A 24,958-nucleotide genomic window follows, 5' to 3' on the forward strand; every position below is an offset into this window, starting at 1 on the left:
GATACGGCCCGACCCACATAACTTTGAACTTGCCCGGTTTGATCTCATTCTGATCGTCGTACTTCAACACCCACTGTCCGAGTTGAAACCTGCTACGCCTATTCTGTGTCATCTCCATATCGCCCAGTTTGTTCCCGAAGCTCGCTACCATGGTCTCCGTCAGCTGCCCCTTCTGTCCGTCAATAACACATTCACTCTGTACTGCTACAACTTTTATTGAACCCTTCCTCTTTGTTGCCTATGCAAATTGTATCGTGTGTCTTCCTTGCTGCCGGTACCTTTCTGCTATATCTGTGGTTCGACATAAGACTTTCTTCCTGCGCAGTCGTATAGTAGAATCTTTCCTTCTTTCGGGTTCGTACTGTATGTTATTTCCTTCAGCTTCAGTCATACCCGCGTTTCCTTCTTCGGCTTCTCTGTGTCGCTTCGAACATTCATTTCCTCCTTCGGCTTCTCCATGTTCCTTCAGACATTCATTTCCTCCGTCAGCTTCTCTATGTTCCTTCGGACATTCATTTCCTCCTTCGGCTTCTCTGTGTTCCTTCGGACATTCATTTCCTCCTTCGGCTTCTCTATGTTCTTTCGGACATTCATTTCCTTCTTCTTTCTTACCTTCGTCGATCCTTAGCATATTACAACTTGGAAAGAGCTCGTAATCCTCTATCTGCCAGTGGTAAAGACCATTTACTGAATCCAGATTGTCATCTCCTTCCATACTCCCTCCTGATCGGGTTCCATACTCTGCCTCCTCTCATCGTCTTCTCCTTCAAAATCTAACAATAGAGCTTCTTTCCCAAACATCTGAGTGTGTAGATCGATAACATACTTCCAGCCTTTGCTTTCAAGTGATAAAGTATTTTTCTTGCAATCGTGTTTTGCCTTGGCTTGTATAAGCCACCCTCGGCCCAGAATGGCATCATATCCTCTCCGCTTCAGTGGGATCACGACAAAGTCCAACAGGAACGGTTGTGTTCCAATCGTCACTGGTTGCGTTGTGAGTACTCCCAATGGCTTGATTCCACGTTGATCGGCTGTTAACAACTGGAAGGTAGGTGGCCACAATGTTGGCTGTCCCAACTTTTTCCAGGTATCCTCTGGCAGCACATTGACACTAGACCCTCCGTCCACGTTCGTGTCACTAAGCACAGTCCCAAGAATGCCCATTTCAACAACCGCTGGATAGTGTCCGGATGAAAGAGCTAACAACATCGGATCTTCAGCACTTGCACCCCTTTCCTTCTCCTTTTTGTCGAGTGTACTTGCTCCATTTTCCTGCTTCCTTCCATGTTCTCCTGGTAGTTGAGCAGCAGGAACAATGTTTGTGAGTGTCGATCGGAGCTGAGGCATAGTGAGCAATAAATCACTTATCTTGACGGGTATCTCGGCTTGCAATATTTGCCGTACAATGTTCTGTTCTGCGCAGTTCTGTACGGAGGTACTCGGCGTGTCCTTCAGGTGTGCCATTTCTATCTGCGTTGCACTCTGTATCTCTACCCATGCTTCGTCCAGTTTCTTCTTTTCCTCTGTCGGATCAGGGTATAGCTTCGCCTGCTTCCGAGTGATTGCCAGAACTTCTTCCTTGTCTGTCCCGACGGTAATCTAGTTTACTACAGACTTCGAACACTTAGCATCGTCATGATCGCCAGGTCCACACCATCGGCATAGCAACTTCGGTGTGTTCACCGTTATGCACTCTCGGGCAAAGTGAACCCACAGATTGCATGCGCAACATTGAACTATCGGTTGACCATTCGCATCATACTGAATTCGACTCCTTCCGCCTGTATTGTTGTTGCTGCTATTGTTGTTGTTTTGACCATACCGGTTGTTTCTGTATCCGCCCGATGTGGCACCTTTCATACTGGTGTTCCCGTTCCCTCCTAACGGGGATGCCTCCTCTGTCAGGAACACTTGCTGTGGTGTTCTTGTTTTCAAATTTAGAGGGCATTCCTTTACCAGGTGTCCCATAATCTGGCAAATCTCACAAAATTGATCTTTTGGGCATGATCCCTTCATATGGCCTTCTTTCTTGCACTCGGTGCACCATAGGTTGTTGCCTTTAGTCTCCTTGTTCATGTTTTTGTACTCCCTCATCATCCGAAGCATGTCCTTCTGAAGAGCACGGACTTTCTTACTGCTGCCTTCATCGTTGCTGCTATCTTCTCCCGAAGGCTCATCGTCATCTGAATCGGATGAGCTAGTCCTCTTCTTCTTCTTTGTCTTCTGTTCACTTTCGAGATTCAATGCCCGATTGTATGCTTCAGTGTATGTCGATAGTGGCACGATATTCATCTTTTTCCGCAACTTCAGGTGAAGGCCTTCAATGAACCATCTTTTCTGGAGCCCATCTGCCGGCTTATTCCCCATTTTACTGATTAAGTCCTTCAACCTCCTGCCGAAGACCCGTACTGTTTCATTCTTCTTTTGCTTGGTATTGAATATGTCCGCTACAATTTCATTATCGTCACGCAAAAGTTTAAATTCTGCAATGAACTCCTTCTTAATGTTATCCCAACTGTTTAACTTTTGTGGATCAATATCAGTAAACCAATCAATCGCAACACCCCGTAGGGTATCGGAAAATTGTCGGATCCATTCGTTTGGATCTGTTATGCCATTTGCCCTCCAAATCGTTTCACATGTTTTACAATGTCGAATGGGCTCAGTTGCTTCATCACCATTAAATTTAGGCAACTTTTCTTTCGAACCTGCCATTATCATTGTATATTGGGGGCTTTGTTGTGTACTTGCACTGTTTTGCACTCCCGCACTGTTTTGAGCACTCGCGCTGTTCTGAGCTCCAGTGCTGTTTTGAACACCCGTGCTGTTCTGCACACCCGCATTGTTTCCAACACCCGCGATGTTCTACACACCCGCGCTATTTCCAACACCCGCACTGTTCGGTACACCCGCGTTGTTTTCTACACCCGCGCTGTTTCCGACTTCCGCGCTGTTTTCAACACCCGCGTTATTTTCGGCTTCCGCGCTATTTTCAACACCCGCATTGTTTTCGACTTCCACGCTGTTTGGTGAAGAAGAGGGTTCGTCAACCGAAGTTGTTCGTTCTGGAAGTATATCTCGAACGAAAAGGTCACTCCACGCTCGTGCGAGTCGATCTCCTTCCGTCAGGATTCTCTTCCCGTGGCGTATGCAGGCTCAGAAACTCCTCCCTCGCTTCTTCCACCAAATCGAGCCTCTGTCGAGTCTCTTCCAACAATTTTTCAGTGCTTTTGTGTCTGTCGGTAACTTTCTGAAATCTCCGTCTGCGTTCAGCCTGTTGTGCCAAAATTAAATTTTCCTGTGTTGCGCGTAATTCATCCTTTTCCTTCAATTTATTCTTATTCTTGTTCAACCGATTCGACATTTAATCTTTGTTTGCCTGTCACCGTACCAGGTCCATCGGGCAACGGCACCAAATGTTTACCGTACTGGGTAAGGAAATCAACGCACAAACAATAGATATGAAACAGCAGAACTTTATTATATTCGCATATGCCAAAGACATTACATTATGTTTCCATGATCTCATGAATACAATGCTTCCCGAAGGGGTTATAAATACTTTCCGAAGAACCTTCCCGAAGGAGTCTGTCGGCCACATACAACATGTTGCTACATAACAAAAACCTTTCCGAAGGGACCCGTCAGCTACATAACAAGAACCTTTCCAAAAGAACCCGTCGGCTGATACACAATTTCCTTTCCGAAGGGACCCGTCGCCTGATACACAATTTCTACTGACGACACAAGGAGCTCAACAATTTGTATCCAGAGGATCCTAATTTTGGAGAAGCTTGGAAAGCTTGTACAGAACCTGTTAGACTTGATAGGACAAAGTCATTGGATTTTATAATCCAAGATGGTATGATGTTCAAAGGAAGTCAATTGTGCATTCCCAGAAGTTCTGTGAGAGAGAATCTCATCAAGGAGAAGTATAGTGGAGGGTTGGTTGGACACTTTGGTAGAGATAAGACCATTACTTTGGTTGCAAAGAATTATTACTGGCCACAGTTGCACCAAGATGTGAAGAAGTTTGTGCAAAGTTGCAAAGTATGTCAGATGACAAAAGGAGTGAAGCAAAAGATTGTGTTGTATCAGCCATTACTCATACCAAAGAAGTTGTGAGAGGATTTCAGCATGGATTTTGTTCTTTGTTTACCAAGGACACAGCAAAGGCATGACTCCATATTTGTGGTGGTTGACAGATTATAAAATATGGCACATTTCATTCCCTACAAGAACACTAATGATGTTGTTTATGTGGTAGAGTTGTTTTTCAAATAAGTGGTGAGACTACACAATCTGCCAAAGACTATAGTTTCTGATCAAGATACCAAGTTTGTTGGGTATTTCTGGTGTACATTGTGGAAGAAATTGAAGACAAATTTGAAGTTCAGTTCATCATATCATCCACAAACTGATGGACAAAATGAAGTTGTCATTTGAAGTTTGGGGAATTGGTTGAGATGCTTGGTTGTAGGTAAACCAAAGGGCTGAGATATGATTTTACCATAAGCAAAATTTACATACAATAATTCTCTCAATAGGAGTACTGGTAAATCACCATTCCAGATTGTATATGGGAGCAATCCCAAAAATGTTTCTAAATTGAGACAATTGGTGTAATGTTCCGACCCACGCAACTACCCTAATGATCTCTCTCTCTTCAGTTCTGGAAGGCAATACGGTGTGGTAGTGTGGATGTGCAGATGCAAATCGAGGGCCATACGGTGTCTAGACGACTCAACGAAGAGATATTATGGAGATGGCAGGCAGTCGTAGATCAAGGACGGAAAGGTCGTATGGCGTGGTGTAGGGTGAAGTTCATACGGGAGATAGGCCGCACTTGGAGATGACACAGTGGCAGTACGAAGGAGGTCGTACGATACGAAGAGAGGGTCATATGGTAGGCCTAGCTGACTGTACGGTGCGTCTATGTATCCGTACGAAAGGAGTAATGTGGTCGTACGCTGGATACAAGGCGGTGTGAGAAGCCATACAAGAAGGTCGTACGGTGGGATGAAGAGCGTCGTACAATCAATGAATACCATAAAGGAGGAGGGTGAATGTCACACGGAATGAAATACGGAACTTGCAGACAATAGTAGGGACAGTAAACTGCAAAGAAAAACACAGAATGCTTATGAAATACCTTATTCATTCAACACAAGAGAATTTGATAATAATGACTTCATCAATTCACAAGATAATAGTGCTCCGATTTGCCAGATCCGAGTGAAGTGCTACAGGAGATGGAATAGGGTAAAGGTTGAATCCCATCGAAACTAGAAGAGTGAAATAGAGAAGATCTTTCACTTCCGAAATGGCGAACAACAGAGAATTCCAACAGGAATTAGCAATACAAGAAATAATCCAAATTCCATGCCTAAAGACTACCTCTATGCCGTGCTTAAATACCCGTCTAGGAAAACTTTCCGAGGGTGTACAAAGATAGCCGACAGCGACACAAACTACGGAAACAAAATAAGAATGGGTTCGAAATACAAACAATAAAAATTGGCCCATTACAATGGTTTGATAAATCACTTATTTTATACCGGGAACATCATAGTCCTCCCGTCCCAAATTTTGCTTGTCCTCAAGCAAATGTAATGCCGAATGCTGGAGAATGTACTCGCCTTCCTATGTCACATCGTCCAATGGCAAGCGTTTCCAACGCACCAAATATTCTTTCATCGTGCGGTTCCGCAAGGTCTTCTCACATACTTTGACGATCTCGGCTAGTTCCAATATGAGCTTTCCTTCTTCATTGAGTGGTGGAAGGTTTGTGGCTATCGTGACGTTCTGCCCTACAGCCTTCTTCAAGGATGAAACATGAAAAACGTTATGAATACAGCTTCCCTTCAGAAGTTCTAGTTCCTATGCAACTTCACAAACGCGACGAACTACACGATAAAGGCCATAAAATTGTGGCTCCAATTTTTCTTTTCCCTTTTCTTTTAATGAAGATTGTCAGTATGGCTACAACCAGAGATAGACCAAATCTCCTACTTCGAAACTCCTCTCCATTTTGTGTCTGTCGACTTACATCCTTTGTTGATTTTGTGCCTGCTGTAGGTTTTCCTTCAAGCTTCTCAGTATGTCCTGTCCCTCCTGAAGCTAGTCCTTCGACCTTGGTGCGCGGCTATCACCCAAAACTGTGTCGATGAAGGAGAGGGGTTTGTACCCGTATAGAGCTTTGAATGGTGTCATTCCAATGGACATGTGGTACGTGGCATTGTAGAAATACTCCCCTAGATGTATCCATTTGACCCATGCCCATTGTGTCGAAATGTAGTTCCAAAGGTAACCTTCGAGCCACTTGCTCACAATCTCTGTTTGTCCGTCTGTCTGAGGGTGGTAACTAGTACTTGGTGACAATTTTGTCCCTACCAATTGAAATAGTTCTATCCAAAAGATACTAATGAATTGCCCATCCCGATCACTAACAATGTTTCGAGGTAACCCGTACAGATGAAAAACTTCCTTAAAAAATAGATAAGCAACTTGTGCCGCCTGAAAATCTAAGGGGATGGCGAAGAAGTGTGCGCACTTTGTCAATCTGTCAACCACCACGAAAATACAATCCTTTCTATTCACCTTGGGAAGCCCTGTTATAAAATCCATTGAGATACTTTCCCACTTATGTTCTGGAATCGGCAGAGGTTGCAGTAACGCGGTAGGTCGAGTATGTTGGAATTTGTTCTACTGGCAGACCGCACACTCTCTTACATACTGCAACACATCCCCTTTGAGTCCTTTTCATGAAAACCTCTCCCAGAGACTTTTGTAAGTTTTGAGAAAATCCGAGTGTCCTGCCAAGGGTGAGTCGTGTACTTCCTTCAAGATTTTCTGCTTCAATTTGGATTCTGACACCAAAAATATCTTATTCTTATAGTAGATGATGTCATCCACCACTTTGTACCAGTCATCCTGGGTGTTGCAATCCATTAGTTCACAAGAAAATGTGTTTTTGGAGTATTCTACCAACAGATATGCCTTCTAGTCAGCTAAAATCTAGTTTAGTGAGTAGATGGTGGGTTTCCTTGACAAGGCATCTGCAACCACATTGTTCTTCCCTTTCACATATTCAATGTCAAAATCAAAAGCCTAAACCTTGCTTACCCATTTTCATTGCCTTTCATTCAAGTCTTGTTGCTCTAGAAAATATCTCAAACAGTTGTGATCCCTACGAACGACAAACCTAGCACCCACCAGATACTATCGGAACATGGTTAGTGCATGTACAATGGCCAACATTTCTTTGTCGTAAATGGAATATAAGTGTTTCGCTTGTGTAAGCTTCCTGCTCTCATAAGCTATGGGGTGTCTAGCCTGCATCAGTATCGCACCAATACCTTCTTCGGATATGCGTCACACTCCAAAATGAACAGTCAGGTGAAATTGGGCAATGCAAGTACGAGACAAGTGCTCATTGTTTCTTTTAGTTTATCAAAAGTGATTTCTGTCTTTTCATTCCACAAGAAAGACCCCTTTTTCATCAGATCCGTTAAGGGTGCGTTGAGCTAAGAGAATCCTTTAACGAACCTCCAGTAATAACTCTACAGTCTGAAAAATCCTCACAAATCCGGGAGTGATTTTGGGGCAGGCCAATCAAGGATAGCCTGAATCTTCTCTTGATAAACTTGGACTCCATATTTATTGACAACATGCCCCAGGTACAATATTTCTGTCATACAAAATTCACACTTGAATTGCTTGGCAAACAAAGATTGCTCCTCCATGATCCTTAGGAGCAATTGCTTGTTGAAGATGCGGTTCATGCATGATTGGAATGTAGCAAGTGCATTTGTCAATCCGAACGGCATGACCAGAAACTCATAATGTCCGTAGCGACAACGGAAGGCCATCTTCTCTATATCTTCCTCCCTCGGGCGGATTTGATGGTATCCGGAGTGGAGATCTATTTTTGAAAAATAGATAGTGCCATGCAATTCATCCAGCAACTCATCTATCCTTGGAATGGGAGATCTATTCTTTATTTTTTTTGTTTAACACCCGGTAATCCACACACATGAGCATCGTCTTGTCCTCCTTTTTGACCAATACCACAGATGATGTGAAAGGGCTAGAACTGGGACGGATCCATCCTTTCTCTAGCAATTCCTGAATCGTCTTTTCGATCTCATCTTTGAATTTCTTGAGATGGCGGTATGGTGTGGTTATGACCAGCTTGGCCCCTGCTTCCAACTCGATAGTATGTTCAAACCCTCGATGAAGCAGTATGCCAGGAGGACTGTCCATGAAAACTTTATCATGTTTACTCAAAATATCTTGGAGTTCATCATCTTGTGGAGGTGTCTGTTGTCCTTTTATAGGTTCCACCGAGATAAAATAGTTTGCCACCCACACAAGGTCATCACGCCGAAAAATTGCCTCCATCTGATGCGCAGAAATTTCCTTCCGACCTGCATTTGCCATTCCACGGCGGGCAACCTTCTTTCCATCGACAACAAAAGTGAGGTCCATCCGTTTGAAACTCTGAGTGTATTCATCAAGTGTCTTCATCCACTATATGCCTAGAATAACTTCCATGTCATCAAGGTCCACTATGAAGAAATCCTTAGTCACCGTGTGATTCGCCATTGTGATACTTAGCTGAGGAAGAAGGTGCGTGCAAGGCAGAAGAGTCCCTCCAGCAACCTTGACTTGAAAGTCTGCGTGCATCTCCATAGGTACACCTCTTCGCTTCACCAAAGATGAGTTAATGAAGTTTAGAGTGGCCCACCATAAACCTTTGTCCTTGAAGGGTTCCCCATACACGAAAAACTATGCACCTTAGGCTATCAGCTAAGGCAATAGTTCCTCTGCGTCGTACCAAAGCTACAATTCTCTCCATACGGTTTAAACTGACCATGTTGGTGTCATTGTGAGGTTGATTGTCTTCTGCCGGCATTTCTTCCTATTCGTCCTCATCATCGAGCATGACCGTGATGTAATGGATCTTCTCTTTTTCAAGGCATATGTGGCTAGGCTCCGAAGGTCCCTTGCAATTGAACCACAGTTTCTTCCTTCAGAGTTCCTATCTGGTAGCTTCTTCCAGCAATGGCTTCCTGGGCGGAGGTTTGTCCATCGGAAAAGCCGGCAATTTGGAATGTAACTTCAAGAGGATGATGCCGATGATGATGCCATACTCTGTGCTTTATTGATTGCCTCTGACAGGGTGGCAAGATTGAACCCCTTTACCCAACCTTTTAGAGGTTTTGTCAATCCCTCCATAAATAGCACTACCCGTCTTCTTTCAGAAGTGTCCGTGACCAAAACAGAGAGTTTCTAAAATTTTGCAATGAACTGATCGACCGATCCAATTCGTCTCAATTGTGCCAAAATCTTTGAAATTGAATTTCGGATCTTTACCATCAAATCGCTCTATCAATTTCTCTATGAATTCCGCATAAGTATTTATTTGATCATGCCCTAAAGTGATGGTGTCATGATGCCACCATTCATGCGCAACTCCCTCCAAGTGCAGCGCCGCAAATTTGATTGCTTCTTCTTCTAGCATAGGATTCAGTTGGAAGTCAGTATCGGCCTTCATTACCAACGCTTGCGCAGATATGGAACCGGATCTGTCAAATGGAGACAGATTTACTTTATTCAACTTTCTTCTAAGATCATCGTTAAAATATCCTCTGTTTCTACCTCCCGAATATCTCATTCTCAAATCTACGTAATCTTTGTAGGATATATCTTCCTCAAGATTTGCATTCTTCCAGTCTTCTCTCAGTTGTTCTTGCATCTCTTCAAAGGTTGGTTGTTTCCCTCAAAGTTGTGCCTCCGTCCGTGGAGGAAAAGTCGGCATGGAAGGTCAAGAGCATGCTGGATGAGGGTTTGATTTACCTGACACCGAGTCCACACTATGACCATTTTGTTCTCCGGATATTTTATTATCCGCCAACTTGTTAAGAGTCTCTTCCATGAGTCGCTGAGTATCAGTGATCTATGCCTGATTCTTGGTAAGTTTCCTCAGTAGTGCCACTAGTTCGGCAGTTGTCGGTTCCCATTCGGCAGCCATTCGATCAACGAAATGTGTCCTATTCTGGCTATAAACTGTCATTCACTGTCCACAGGCTGGCAAGATCGAAGGGCTTTGATACCACTGTAATGTTCTGACCCATGCAACTACTCTAACGATTTCTCTCTCTTCAGTTTTGGAAGGCAGCACGGTGTGGTAGTATGGATGTACGGATGGCAATTGAGGGTCGTGCGGTGTCTAGATGATTGGACAAAGAGATATTATGGAGATGACAGGCAATCATACACCAAGGACGAAAAGGACGTACAGCGTGGTGCAGGGCGAAGTCCATATGGGAGATAGGCCGTACTTGGAGATGACATAGTGGCCGTATGGAGGTCGTATGGTAGGAAGAGAGGGTCATACGGTAGACCTAGCTGACTATACAATGGGTCTATGTGTTCGTACAAAAGGAGTTATGTGGTGGTATGGTGGATACAAGGGGGTGTGGGAAGCCGTACAAGAAGGTCGTACAATGGGATGAAGAGGGTTGTACAGTCAATGAATACAGCACAAGAGGAGGGTGAATGTCACACAGAATGAAATACGAAACTTGCAGACAATAGAAGGGATGGTAAAATGCAAGGAAAAACACAGAATGCTTATGAAATACCTTATTCATTCAACATAAGAGAACTTGATAATGACTTCATCAATTCGCAAGAGAATAGTGCTCCAATTTGCCAGATCCAAGCGAAGTGCTACATGCGACAGAAAAGGATGAGGGTAGAATTCCACCGAAACCGGAAGAGCCAAATAGGGAAGATCTTTCACTTTCAAAATGGCGAACAACAAAGAATCCCAACTGGAATTTGCAGTACAAGAAATAATCCAAATTGCATACCTAAAGACTACCTCTAAGCCGTGCTTAAATACCTGTCGAGAAAAACTTTCCAAGGGTGTACAAAGATAGCCGACAATCACACAAACTACAGAAACAAAACAAGAATGGGTCCGATATACAAGAAAACCAATCGTCTCATCTCAATAGTTTGATAAATGATTTATTTTATAATCGGAACATCACAATTGGACATGTTTACCGTACAGGTAAAGAATTCAACACATACAGACAATGGAACACGAACACGAACAGCAGAATTATATTCGCATATGCCAGACATACATTATGCTTCATAAGATCAATAATAGTAGATGATAGAAGATAGATTACAATGATCCCAGACAGGATATAAATACTATCCGCCGAACCTTCCTGAAGGAGTCCGTCGGCCACAACCATTATGTCCGCTACAAACTATTTACCAGTCGGCTACAAAATACAGAAACACCGACAACAATCCAGTCGGCTGACAGCATCCCCCCCAAAAAGAAAAGTCATCTCCGAACGACAATTACAAAACATCTTAAACAATTTAACAAACAAAATACATTATCAGAGTGACTACAACAAAAAATCTGCTTCTACCACATCACTTCCACATTAATCTCGTTACATCTGTAGCCTCTGCTAACACAATACTGTCTCCTCAAGCTGACCTTGATAGCCACCCCTGCTGCTTTCTCTGCTTCCAACACTGGGTCCACTGAGCTAAGTGTCGCTGTACTGCCTTCTGGATGATCCACTCCTCCCGAGCAGTCTATGCATCCACCAAAACAGCCTCTCCGCCAACACCTACGCCCAATGCCTCTGGTACACAGACAATCCATGCCTACAGCTGTTTCAAGTCTTCTCAACTGGTCACACTTCCCACGACTGATATCCGCAACGACTGGGGGTCCAAGGGGCAATGCCCCCAACGGAGTCGAGGAGCAGCGCCCCCACGGGGTCCTAAGCCCTCGCCGCCAAGACCAAATTAGCACTTCGCAACCCACACAGAAATGCATGGAGCACACCATCTTTGTCATTTTCTGTCGATTCTACACTCTTTCTGGCAACCACGGATGCGTCCCCTTTCCTTTGGCATCATCTGTAACTCATGCTGAACAATTTGAATGTGTTGTTTTTTTTTTTTTTTTTTTGTAACAAAAATAAAATAAAATATAAAGACAGCACCTCAATTTTGCCTCCAAGCATCGCCATTCTGCAACGACGACGGAGTCAGCTGGCCATTCTGTGACAGCGATGGAGTCTTCCTGGCACCATATATTTGCAATTTAAATCCGTTGACTATCGGAGGCACCTCTTGCTCGTCCAATGTCTCCAATTTTATCACCTGATTGTAGCCGACCTCCCGGGTCTGATATGGTCCAACCCATCTTGCCTTAAACCTTTCCTGTTTGATTTCATCCCGATCGTCGTACTTGAGTACCAACTGCCCTGGCGGAAACTTGTTGAGTTTGAGATGTTTGTCATGCCAGGCCTTACGTCTATTCTGTGTCACCTTCGTTGCCCACTGTGCCTGCGGTCATCACACATCTAACTTATTTTCTTGCTATCGGCACCCTTCAACCAATTTTATGGTGCCATGCATTCTTTTCTTCTTGTGCGGTCCGTTCACCGTGTACCGGACGATGGAATTTTTCTTTTTTCTGGGTCTGTATTGTATGTCCTTCCCTTCTTCAGCCGTAACCTCCTTTGCGTCATTTGCTTCTCTGTATTCCTCCGGACCATCATTTTCCTCCTTTTTCTCACCTTCGTCGACCCTTAGCATATTACAACTCGAAAAGAGTTCGTAGTCTTCTATTTGCCAATGGTAAAGGCCATTCACCGAGTCTAGGTCGTCGTCATTCGATGCTCCGTCTAGTCTCAATATTCCTTCTTCATCCGGTTCAATTCTCCTCTTTCCTTCGTCGTCATTTCTTTCGTCGTCACTATCGCCTTCACCTTCTGAGTCTAACGATGCTGCCTCCTCACCTACCATTTGTGTGTGCAGGTCAATTATGAATTTTTTGCCTCCGTGCTCCATTGACAGGGTATTTCGTTTCCAAACATGTTTTACTTTTGCTTGCACCAACCAAGTCCGTCCGAGAATAGCATCATATCCTTTTCTTTTCAATGGAATGACCACAAAATCCAATAAAAATGGTTGCGTTCCAATAGTTACCGGTTGCGCTTTCAACATTCCCAACGGTTTGATTCCATGTTGGTCTGCCGTGAGCAACTGAAATGTAGGTGGCCACAGCGTCAGCTTTCTCAACTTCTTCCAAGTATCCTCCGGCAACACATTCACGCCGGACCCTCCGTCAACAATTGTGTCTGTCAAAACATTTTTCAAAATCCCAATCTCGACGACCGCCGAATGTCATCCGTAGGTGAGTGCCAGCAGCATTGGGTTTGTTGTCATCACTTCCCTATTGTCCCTTCCTGTGTCCTCCGTTGCTTTCGAAAACGGTGTATGATTCAAAATGGCCATCCGTAACTGGGGCATTGTGAGGAAGAGGTCACTTATCTTGACCGTTATCTTCGTTTGTAAAATCTGTCGTACAATGTTTTGTTCTACGAAGTTCCTTGCCCAAGTGCCGGTGATGTCCTTCAAATGAGATGTCCCCGCCGACGATGCCTTTGCAATTTCCTCCTGCGCTTCCCCCAATTTTCTCTTTTCCTCTGCTTGCCTCTGTGTAATTGCCAGAACCTCCTCTACATCCGTGCCGACAGTGATCAAGTTTACTCCAGACTTTGGACACTTGGAATCTTCGTGATCGCCGGGTCCGCACCATCTACATAATAATTTCGGTGTGTTTGCCGCTGTACAATCCCGCGCAAAATGACCCCACAAATTACATGCTCGGCATTGAACAATCGGCCGTCCGTTTGCATCGTACTGAGTTCGACTTCGGCTCCCATTATTATTGTTATTATTTGTATTGTTGTTATTTTGCCCTCTGCTATTATTCCTGTATCCTCCAGATGTGGCATCTGCATTATTCGTATTTCCGCTATTGCCCGACGGGGAAGCCTCCTGTGTAAGAAACACCTGCGGAGATCCTCTTGTCTTCATGTTAAAGGGGCACTCTTTTGTGGAATGGCCTATGATTTGACAAATGTCACAAAATTGGTTCTTTGGACACGATCCTTTAGTATGACCGTCGGTCTTACACTCCGTGCACCACAGTTCATTGCCCTTTGGCTCCTTCTGCATGTTTTTAAACTCCATCATGCGAACCATATCCTTCTGTAGGGCACAAACCTTCTTGCTGCTACCTTCGTCGTCGCTACTATCATCTCCGGCAGGCTTGTCGTCATCAGAATCAGAGGAGCTAGTTTTCTTCTTTGTCTTCTGCTCACTTTCAAGGTCCAGTGCTCTGTTATACGCGTCCACATATGACGACGGTGGTACAATTTTCATTTTCCTCCGCAATTTTCTGTTTCGTGCTCCCCTTATTTGGTATTGAAAATCTCTGCTACGATTTCATTATCATCCCGCAAGAGTTTAAATTCCACCAGGAACTCCTTTTTAATGTTATCCCAGCTATTTAGCTTTTGTGGATCCGTATCCGAAAACCAATGAATCGCCACACCCCGTAGGATTGCCGAAAATTGCCTGACCCATTCGTTGGCATCTGTGATTCCATTTGCCCGCCAGATCGTCTCACATGTCTTACAATGTCGGATGGGGTTGGCTGTACCATCGCCCTCAAACTTCGGCAGCTTTTCTTTGGGTCCCGCCATCAGAACTTAATTTGGTAGAGAGGCGTTACTGGGTCCTGCAACACTGGCGCTGTTTACTCCAACACCGGAGGTCTGTTCTCCCACACCGGCGGTCTGCACTCCCACACCGGCAGTCTGAACTCCCACACCAGCAGTCCACACTCCCACACCTGAGGTGTCAACAGCTGTGAACCTTGGTGAAGAAGAAGGATCTTCTGAAGTTGTTTCCCGTGGAAGTCTATCCTGGACGAAGAGGTCACTCCACGCTCATGCTCCCTCGGCACTACGAGCCGTCCAAGTTGATTGTCTTCCGTCTGAATTTTCTTCCCTCGGCGAATACAAATTCAAGAACTCCTCCCGTGCTTCTTCCACCAATTCCACCCGCTGCCGAGTTTCCTCCAACAATTCTTCGGCACTCCGGTTTCCGTTGGCAATCTTCTGAAATCTCCGTCGACGTTCGGCTTGCTATGCCAGAATTAAATTCTCTTGCGCAGTACGGATTCCATCTTTTCCCTTGACCTTATTCCGATCCTTGTTAAGCTGATTTGGCATTAATCTTCATTCCTCCCACCTTCCAGATTCATAAGGCAATGACGCCAAATGTTTACCGTACAGGTAAAGAATTCAACATAGACAGACAATGGAACACGAACACGAACAGCAGAATTATATTCGCATATGCTAGACATACATTATGCTTCATAAGATCAGTAATAGTAGATGATAGAAGATAGATTACAATGATCCCAGACGGGACATAAATACTATCCGCCGAACCTTCCCGAAGGAGTCTGTCGGCCACAACCATTATGTCCGCTACAAACTATTTACCCGTCGGCTACAGAATACAGAAACACCGACGACAATCATTCCGTCGGCTACAGAAACACCGACAACAATTACTCCGTCGGCTACAGAAACACCGACGACAATCCAGTCGGCTGACAGGATAAAGGAAAAATAAGTTGTGCTAAAGCGGAAGATTTTGCTGAACATCTAAAGAACATCCATGAGGAGGTGGGGAAGCACATTATTAAGATGAATACACAATACAAGGCTAAGGTAGATGTGAAAATGAGCTATAAAGAATTTTGGATTGCAAATGAAGTCATGGTTCATTTGAGAAAGGAGCATATTTCAGTGGATACATATAATAAGCTAAAACTGAAGAAGTTTGGGCCGTGCAAGATAGTGAAAAGGCATATTTTAGAAATACCTATTAGGTAAAGTTGCTTGCTAAACTGAATATTTCACCAATATTTAACATTTTAGATCTGACAATATATCATGAAGGAGGAGATGGAGATGACATTGCCAAAACACAATGGAGTATTCCAGCAGCTAACTCAACTACATAGGAGATCGAGGAGATATTGGACAGCCATGTTGGCAAAAATACAAGGAACAAAACTTATGAAGAGTACCTGGTCAAATGGAAAGGGAGAACAATAGAAGATTCATCATGGCGAGCAAGGGAGGAGGATAACTGTCTTGGTGTTCCTCTGAACACCAGAGACATGATGGGGTCACTTCTCAAATTACCCTTGGTGTCTAATGCAGGAGCATCCTAGGTGTAAGAGCAATCTTTCATCACCGAAAAATATTTCCTTTTTGTTTCTTGAATAAGGGTTGTGTCAATGCAAATTTGTTGTTTCTGGAGGCTTGCTACATAGTAAGTCAGTCATACGAGCTCGAAATGTCCTAATTTTAGAGGTGGATGTTCATTATGGATATATCAGCCAACCAGTTGAGGCTTAGTGCCATATCATGAGTATTCCTGAAGTTATTGCGGAGTTTTGATGTGCAATTTTGGTATAAAAACTTCACGGTCAATGTTGAAGGGCTTAGAGGCCCCGGATGGACTCCAAAATGGGGTTGACTGAAGCTTGCGCAAGTTGGGCCCTTTAGATCAGAAGCTGAGGATTCTGAAAATGAGTTATAATAGCCAATCAGAACAACAATTTGAAAGTTACGGCCTTCCGAAGTTGCGCCAACCAAAATTTCCAAAATAAGTGTCAAAGGTGTATCGGGCCGAGTCTATATATAATTTTAGGGTTAGTCGATCTCAAGGGCTAGGGTTTGGTGTCTAGAAACTCCTCAAGTGGTGTAAAAATGCCTATTTAGGGAATGTTAGTACATTGTCTAGGACAGCTCTGGGTGATAGTTCGCAGCTCTGTGTTGCAAATTATTGTAAGGCTCCCATGTGGGTTTGCATATTGTATTTCAAAATTCTGTAATTTCGCATTTTCGGCAATAATAAGCCCATATTTTTTTTCTCAAAAATTGTTGTTATTTCTTTGTTTTTGTTATGTGTTTGTGGTATTAAAGTGAGCACCCTTCATCAATGGAAGACTATGGTGTCATAATCTTAATCTTTCAATAATGCCTTCCGAAGGGAAGGTTAGTTTGTATAGGAAGAGGTTCACAATTCAATGCCCAAATTACATGCCTCCCAAGTGGTGATATTGACAAATGTTCATGAATCCTTGGATCAAGTGTTAATATTGGCAATAGTTAATGAAACCATTGGACTTAATTATGGAGATGGTTTCAGCAACCCTATGACAGTGATTCCCCATCTTCCATTAGGGTTAGAAAGAAATAAGGATTAGGCTTAAATCTGACCATTATGGACTATAATATGAACAAAATAAATATCATTTAATTTAACTAAAACACAATATTGTATAAAAATGTATAATGATACATGTTAAAGAGGCAGTCCCTAGTAGGAGGCGTTATAAAGTGCTTGTGACCTATCTAATTATGGCTAGCAAAAAACCTACATTTGAAGAGTTGGCAGATATACTTCAGAAAACACAAGGTTGGGATGACAAGGCCTCTACAACCAAAACAAACTAGGTTCTGACATCACAATACATAACTATGGATCAAACTTCCTATTACAATATGACAATATGTTGCTGCTCTGAATATACATACTTGTTATATGAAAAATGGCAGTCCTCCCAAAGAGATCCAAACAGATCGATATATAGCACCAGCAGGGTACAGATTCAAACACCCCATTTTCCCTCTAAATGGTAGCAGTAACGAGTAAAAATATTAATGAGATTCTTCTCTTAAAATAGCCCCCACATTTTCATGAATATCAATTTGGAACTTAATGATCTATCATGAAGAAGCTACCAACTGACTTGGGGATTATAGTACCTCTTTCTAGAAATCTGCATGCCCATAAGCTATTATTCATAATTCTATCCCTTCTATTTCCGCCAACTATGGCCCTTTTATTAAAATGCTTTTATATCTTTGTTGGAAAAATAAGGAAAGGACCCAAATAAGCTAACTAATTAAGAGACATTGTGAGATCACAAGAATCAAGAGAAAGGGAGAAGCAACAAAAGACAAGATGACTTTTGTAACAAAGATGCATACAAAGTACAAACTAAGGACTAATCATCGAATTCAATTGGATAACCCGGATAGCTCCATGCACGTTAAAGGCATTAGCTAGAAATATTCTTTAGAGGTACATTTGAAACACTATAATAAACATAATGCTTGCATTTATCTTTTTTGCGTCATATCAATGATTGCAATTACTTGGTGACAGTCTCTTCTGTTTGAAGTAGAATCTTGAGATTTCATCAAAAAATGACAACAAATCATATAATAAACTTGAAAGCACAAAACTTATGTTGATCATCATACTTTTTCCTCTGTGTCATCAAAACGTTGCGTGAGCCTTGCTGCAATTTCCTCAGTCTCTGGAGGCAAATAGTTTATGTGGTAAATCTTTCCTGAAATAGGATCAACTCTCCTTCCCACAACTCTTTCAATAAGTATTTCATCAGAAACCTGTGCATAAAATGCAAAGTTGCAAGTTACAGAAACAAAACTATAAAGCATTAGAAACTATGAAGAAAAATTAATACAAATTATTCGTTTTGGGACATTGTTAGTTTCAATTTTAAATCCATGAACTGGTATTGAAGATTTCAACAAGTTTTCCCAAAGCCTCCTTTCACAATCACATTGAAAGATTCCTAATACGATTTTGAGCAAAACGCTGATGGTTTTCCCTGAACTTTTTCTTTTGACCAGCGAAATAATAGGGAAAGTCTTTCGTTTTTCATTTTGTTTTTTCTGCAATATGTGTTTTTGTGGTTTTTGGATTTGTTGGATTTTCGCCAACTATTGATGCAAAATAATAAACTACTCTGAACAAACATCTGCAAACTGGAAATATACTATAATCTAAAACAAATTATTTATTTATGTATTGCCACAGAACGCTACAGGAAACCATACCATAACAGATATGAAGAATTATTGCTGATAACTTTATATTTATTCCAAAATCTGAAGTTGTTGGCTGAAGATCATAGTTCTGGGCATAAAATAGACCTGGGCCTGCAACTGTACTTTTCCCTATGCTAACATCTGCTGGATTGGAAGACTGTGCAGCTCTTGAGGGGATGAAATAAATCTGAACCCTTTATAATCTGCTACTATGATGATTGATCTTCCTGCTCTTGTGTGAAATTGTTCTTATTTTCTTGAATTTAAACTCCAATGAGCTTTCTTGTTCTTCTATTCTGCTGTATGGTCATAGAGAATTGCTTAGCAAATTCAAAATTGCTGCTACACAACAGATTTGTATGACTAGATGAAATTCTGAATTGTCCTTCACACTACAAATTATCGAAAAACAATTTAGTCTCCAGTTGCTTCAGTCGTCCGACCTGCTTAAACTCAAGAGTTTTCATTCTTGAGCCTCTCAACTGCTGAAAACCCATTCACGAGCCCTGGTATGAAAATTTAATAACCTGGAATGATGATAATGGGCTTCCAACATGTTTCTTTATTGACCTCAAACCATAATTCGTTTTTGCCTTGCATTTTATTTTATGAAAAAAAAAATTATTATTTTCTCCCTCAACCCCCTTATGCTCCCTTATTTATAAAATTAAGTTATTTTTAAAAACAACTTAACTTTGTCTCCTAGGCATCGTGGCACAAGGAGGGGCCCACCACGTTACTTTATTAGTTTATTATAATAATAAAAAGTAACATTATTATAATTTATTTATTACAGCCAACTTAGGAAATATTAAAGTATTTCCTGGGTTTATCATAAAATCCAAATCTGGACTGAACTAAATTTTGTTTGAAGCATTGCGATCACTGATGTTGCATGAATCTTGCGGGCTAACTGGCAGCTCCTTTAAAAATAGGAACTCTCCCTAAAAAATAGGATTGTTTACCGTACGGGGTAAATAGATTAATGCATACAGATAATAAACAAGAATAGCAGTACTCCTTTTATTATTCGCATATGCCAAAGAGATTACATAACGCTTACAATGATGATTACAACCATGATCCAAAGTTGTACATATACCATTCCGAAGAACCTTCCCGAAGGGGCTCGTCAGCTACATAACAAGAACCTTCCCGAAGGGGCCCATCGGCTACATAAGAATTACCGATGACATCAATCGTTAGCTACACAATATTTACCGACAACAAGGATACTATCTCCGACAAACCAAAACTTCTTAAAAGGGTTACTGCTCTACTCCAGGTGGTCAATCCTCCCTTAAAAACAGGATCCCTCCCTAAAACTGAGGAGATGATCTCAGATCATCTGGAATGGTTTGTAGACACCTCGGAACCAACTCTCAGTCATTCCCTATAAAATAGGAATCACTCCTAAAGTGAAGGAACTGCCATACAAGTGTCTGAAATGGCTCACAGAACCTCTGCAAAGCTCCATAAACCTCTGATTGAGTCACATGTACAAACTGCTGACCTACGAGAAATGAGATAATAGATCAACCTCTGCTCACCTACCTATCACCTAGGAAAGGGATATTACACACACTGTAAATATAAGCAAGGTATTCACTATAAAGTGAGCCCCTGGACAGAAACCAAAAGGACAATATGAAGAATATTAGAAACTATCCATTTTAAAGTGACTTCATAAAATCTTTCTTAGGCATTGATAATAACGGAAGTGAAAGATGGAATAATTTATTATAGGAGAAAATCCAATATTAAACAAGAATGATGATCAGAATTGCTTCAAATGCATCACCATAGAGCAACATGTATTCAACTTTAGCAATTTTGAGTGACAAATTGGGCACTGACTTGGTCACTTGACAATGGTTACACTTTAATTAGTCTATGGTTGCATTCAATGTTGATTTTTATCTGGCAATATTGGTGATCAAGGGAATCTTAAATAATGTTAATTGTTTTAAGTTAAATTATTAATTTACTTAACATTATGTAAATTATTTTAGTGAGTCTATTAAATGGAGTCTAAGGAACATAAGATAGCATTTTTAAACTAAATTTAAGTGATTTTTGAAAGCGGCATCTACATGGGAGACATAAGGGAATTTTAAAAATTATTAAATAAATTTTATTTTTCAAACAGGATGTGACGACTGGAGAGGAGATAAATACTTTTTGAGCTCATTTTGGGATTCATGCTTAAAAATTTCATGAGAAGTTATTGCTGGTTAAACAGAGTTCTTCCAAGGGGTCTGTGAGAACAAAAACCTTCACAGAGAACATCTACTGTGTGTGTGTGTGTGTGTGTGAGTGAGTGAGTGAGTGAGTGAGAGAGTGAGAGAGAGAGAGAGAGAGAGATCTTTCCTAGTAGATTTAAAGGTGCTTCCACATAGGAACTACATTTGGGCTTCATTTTAGAATATTTTTTATTCATTTCCAAAATTCCAACTGTCCCTTTTGGTTTGATAGTGAACATCTTTCAGAACAAAGAGGTGACGTGAAGAGTAGATTGAAGGGTTAAGAAATCAATCATTCACACTCTTTATGCAAGTTGCACCTCTCCTCTAGCTAGTCATACACTCCTATTGGGATGTAAGCATAGCATATGGAGCAGAAAAGACATACGTAACTTCTATTTGTGGATGGCATTTTGAAGGAGCAGCTAGGGTTTGTAGGGTTTTGGAACAATTTTGAAGTCCCAATTTATTGATATCAGACCAATATTGGTCTCATTTTGCAACAAAGGCAAATGGATGTGCTTGTATTGCCATTTTGATGTAATTTGGCAGTTTGGGTATTGTTTGTTTTAATGGTATATTTATTATTTCTGTCCAAGCTAAACTCTCTATTGAATCTGGAAGCTATTTCAAGTTGTTGATATTTTAAATGTTGATGTTACTTTCATTCATAATTGTTGCATATATTCCCTATTGCATTATCTATTTCCACATTGTCGTTTATCATTAAAAATCTTCATATCAAACACTCACAAAACATAAACAGATTCAAAGAAGTTACGGAAAAAGGTAGGGTGCAACTTAAATTGATCTCTTCCATTACAACTAATTAGTTTGATCTCTTGATTTATAATAAACATCCATTTTCAGATGTGAGACCATAGCAATTGAGAGGCTGTATGAAAACCTTGGCAAATTTACAGTTTGTCATCCATATGCTATGAATTTAGATTCTCACATGTATGCTCTGTATATTCTAGAAAAACAATACAGAATAAGCCCATGAGCAGAAAAGTTGATACAATATAGGAAGATTTGTATATTATTTGAATTTTAAGAATCTATATGTTTACTGTACAATCCATTTGAGATTGTCTGACAGGAACTGATGTAAATGTTTAATGGCTCTAAATCTTCTATAAATATGCCAACTCTATAATGAATCTGAGATTGTCTTCACGTGGGTTGAATTAAAAGGTTAATAGCTTTAAATCTTCTACATATATGCTGACTCTACAATACATTTGAGATTATCTATTAAAAGAGCTGATGTAAAAGGTCAGTAGCTCTAAATCCTCTCCATGGAATCTACAACATAGACCAATCACAACAACAGGCAATGCAATCATGGAATCATAACTAGGTTTTCTACAGTTTAGCATAACAGTCCTCCTTCCTCGGAACTATTTAGTTTAATCTATCTTGATTTGAAATCAAATTAAACTGTTGAATCTTCTCCTAATACATATAGTTCAAGATTAAGGATTTCAAACCAACAATTGATATAATGAACCAGCATTACAAATTTAAAAAACTACAAAGTTACAAAGCATTCAATACATTAACTGGTTGGTATTATAAAATTCATTGAATCATTGAAATTTCTACAAAATTATGCTGACGTATATCAGCATTTCAGCTAAGTCATCATGTATGTAAAGAATTTGTAGTCTTATACTCTAGTTAGGATCCACACATTTAACTCATAATCGAGTTTAATAGCTCAATTCTTATTACTCTTGATAATTTAAAGCATATTTCAGTGAAGGATAGACATCACATACATCCAATACAATAAATAGATCTGGCTTGATATCAAGATTCTCAAGAACCATTGCTTGTGATAAGCTCCGTGGATATCCATCAAGCAGCCATCCCATTTCTTGTGCATCTTGCTGTGTGAGACGCCTCTTTACTATCTACAGCATGATCTTATTTTAATGACAAGAAATGACCACAAATCAATTCAGAAAGACAAACTAATGTGAAAGATCAAATTAATATTATATTACTGTGACAACAATTTCATCAGGAACCAATAGGCCTTTTTCCATGAATTCCCTTGCTTTTTCCCCAGTTTCAGTTCCAGCAGTGATCTCAGATCTCAGCAAGTCTCCAGTTGAGATATGTACTAGTCCATACTGCAAAAGTATTAATAATTCTCTATTCATGGTGATGCCTTGTAAGGAAAAAGAAAAACTTTCAATTGAATGAGATAAGTATGCCATACAGTTGGAGAAACTAAATTTCATTAACCATAAAAGAAGAATTCATTAACCATAAAAGAAGAAGTACAGAAATGTCCTTGTGAAATGGTCCAAGATTTTTACTCACAAATATAAATTGTTTATTGATATAAAGCTCTAAAGCCCTCCTTACCTCTCTGGTTTTTAGATCGCTTAATAGTGTATTTGATCCTGATCACAAAGGACAGATCTATCTGAATACTCACTGCTTAGGACCCATATATTAAAGTGGGCATTTCAGGGGGAGCATATATAAACCGCTAAGATGGAAAGAAACAAACATCAGAATTAGAGTGGAATCAACTAGCAACAAAGACATTTTTTAAGACAACTTGTGTAATGTTCTGTTCGTCGCAGTTGCTAGATGACCAGTTACACACCCTGAACGACCATACGACAAGGCTGAAGGAAAGCCGTACAAAGCCTAGGAAGATGGTACGGTGAGGAGGAGTAGACAACAGGTCCATACGGTAGAGTATGTGGCAGCCGTACGGTAGGCCAACATGGCCATATGGTGGAGGTGTAGCGACTAAACATTGAAGGTCGTACAGTGACTATAGGACACCCGTACGATAGGAATATGGAGGGTCGTACAATAGGCTATGGAGGTCGTACAATAGGCTATGGAGGTCGTATGGTAGGCTATGTAGGCCATACGGTAGGCTATGGATGCACTACGGTGAACAATGCATGCAATACGGTGAGCTAAGAAGGTAGCATGGGGAGCTAAGAGGTCGTATGGTGGTAGCGTTGCAGTATGGAATTACAATGAAGGTCGTCAGTCATAGATGAAATATGGATGGAAGATAGTTATGCACCCTAAACTACTAAGCCCGAATTTAATCATACAAAAACTAAACAAGAATGAAGATTTGAACATGAATATCCTTCAATAATTATATGTCGAAAGATGATGCTCCGATTTGCCAAATCCGAGCTAAGTGTTACATGCGATGGAATAGGGTGAGGGTTAAATCCCACTGAAACCAAATAAACCAAATAGGGAAGGTCTTTCACTTCAAGTTAAATCATCGTACAAAGGTCTTTCAATCATACAAAGGTTAAATCATCACGTCATCCATTTGAAGCTTTGACTGTATTCATCAAGTGTCTCCATCCACTGTATGCCCAGAATAACCTCCATGTCATCAAGGTCCACTATGAAGAAATCCTCGGTCACCATGTCATTCACCATTGTGATACTTAGCTAAGGAACAAGATGTGTCCTGGGCAAAAGAGTTCCTCTGGCAACCTTGACCTAGAATCCTACGTGTGTATCCATAGGTAGACCTCTTTGCTTCACCATAGATGAGTTTATAAAGTTTAAGGTGGCTCCGCTATCGAGTATCACTATAACCCTTTGTCCTTGAAGGGTTCCCCATACACGAAAAATCGTGCACCTCGGGCTACCGGATGGAGCGATAGTTCCTCCGTGTCATACCAATGCTGCAATTCTTTCCATACATTTCAAACCAACCATTTTGGTGTCCTCATGGGGTTGCTTGTCGTAAAAGGGTATATCTTCTTGTTCATCCTCATCATCAGACATGACCTCAATGTAGTGGATTTTTCCTTTCCCGAGGCATCTGTGTCCTACAATTCTATGGGGTCCCAG

General features: G+C 41.2%; 1 protein-coding gene across 2 annotated transcripts in view; it reads right to left on the minus strand.

Annotated features, from left to right (window-relative positions):
* Positions 1-24,958, minus strand: part of LOC149537376 (adenylate kinase family protein) — a 409,112-nt gene that overhangs the window by 292,575 nt on the left and 91,579 nt on the right. Inside the window, exons 3-5 of one of the 2 annotated variants that reach the window (XM_089802872.1) lie at positions 23,110-23,238; positions 22,882-23,016; positions 18,264-18,410 (exon numbers count right to left, since the gene is read on the minus strand). In XM_089802872.1, coding sequence (XP_089658998.1) covers positions 18,264-18,410; positions 22,882-23,016; positions 23,110-23,238 — 411 coding nt within the window. The remainder of the gene's footprint in view (positions 1-18,263; positions 18,411-22,881; positions 23,017-23,109; positions 23,239-24,958) is intronic. The other variant, XM_089802873.1, reaches the window with a different exon arrangement.

This window comes from Cupressus sempervirens, chromosome 9, assembly GCF_028749045.1.
Source record: "Cupressus sempervirens isolate cs-2001-9-10 chromosome 9, ASM2874904v1, whole genome shotgun sequence".
Classification (NCBI taxonomy): domain Eukaryota; kingdom Viridiplantae; phylum Streptophyta; class Pinopsida; order Cupressales; family Cupressaceae; genus Cupressus; species Cupressus sempervirens.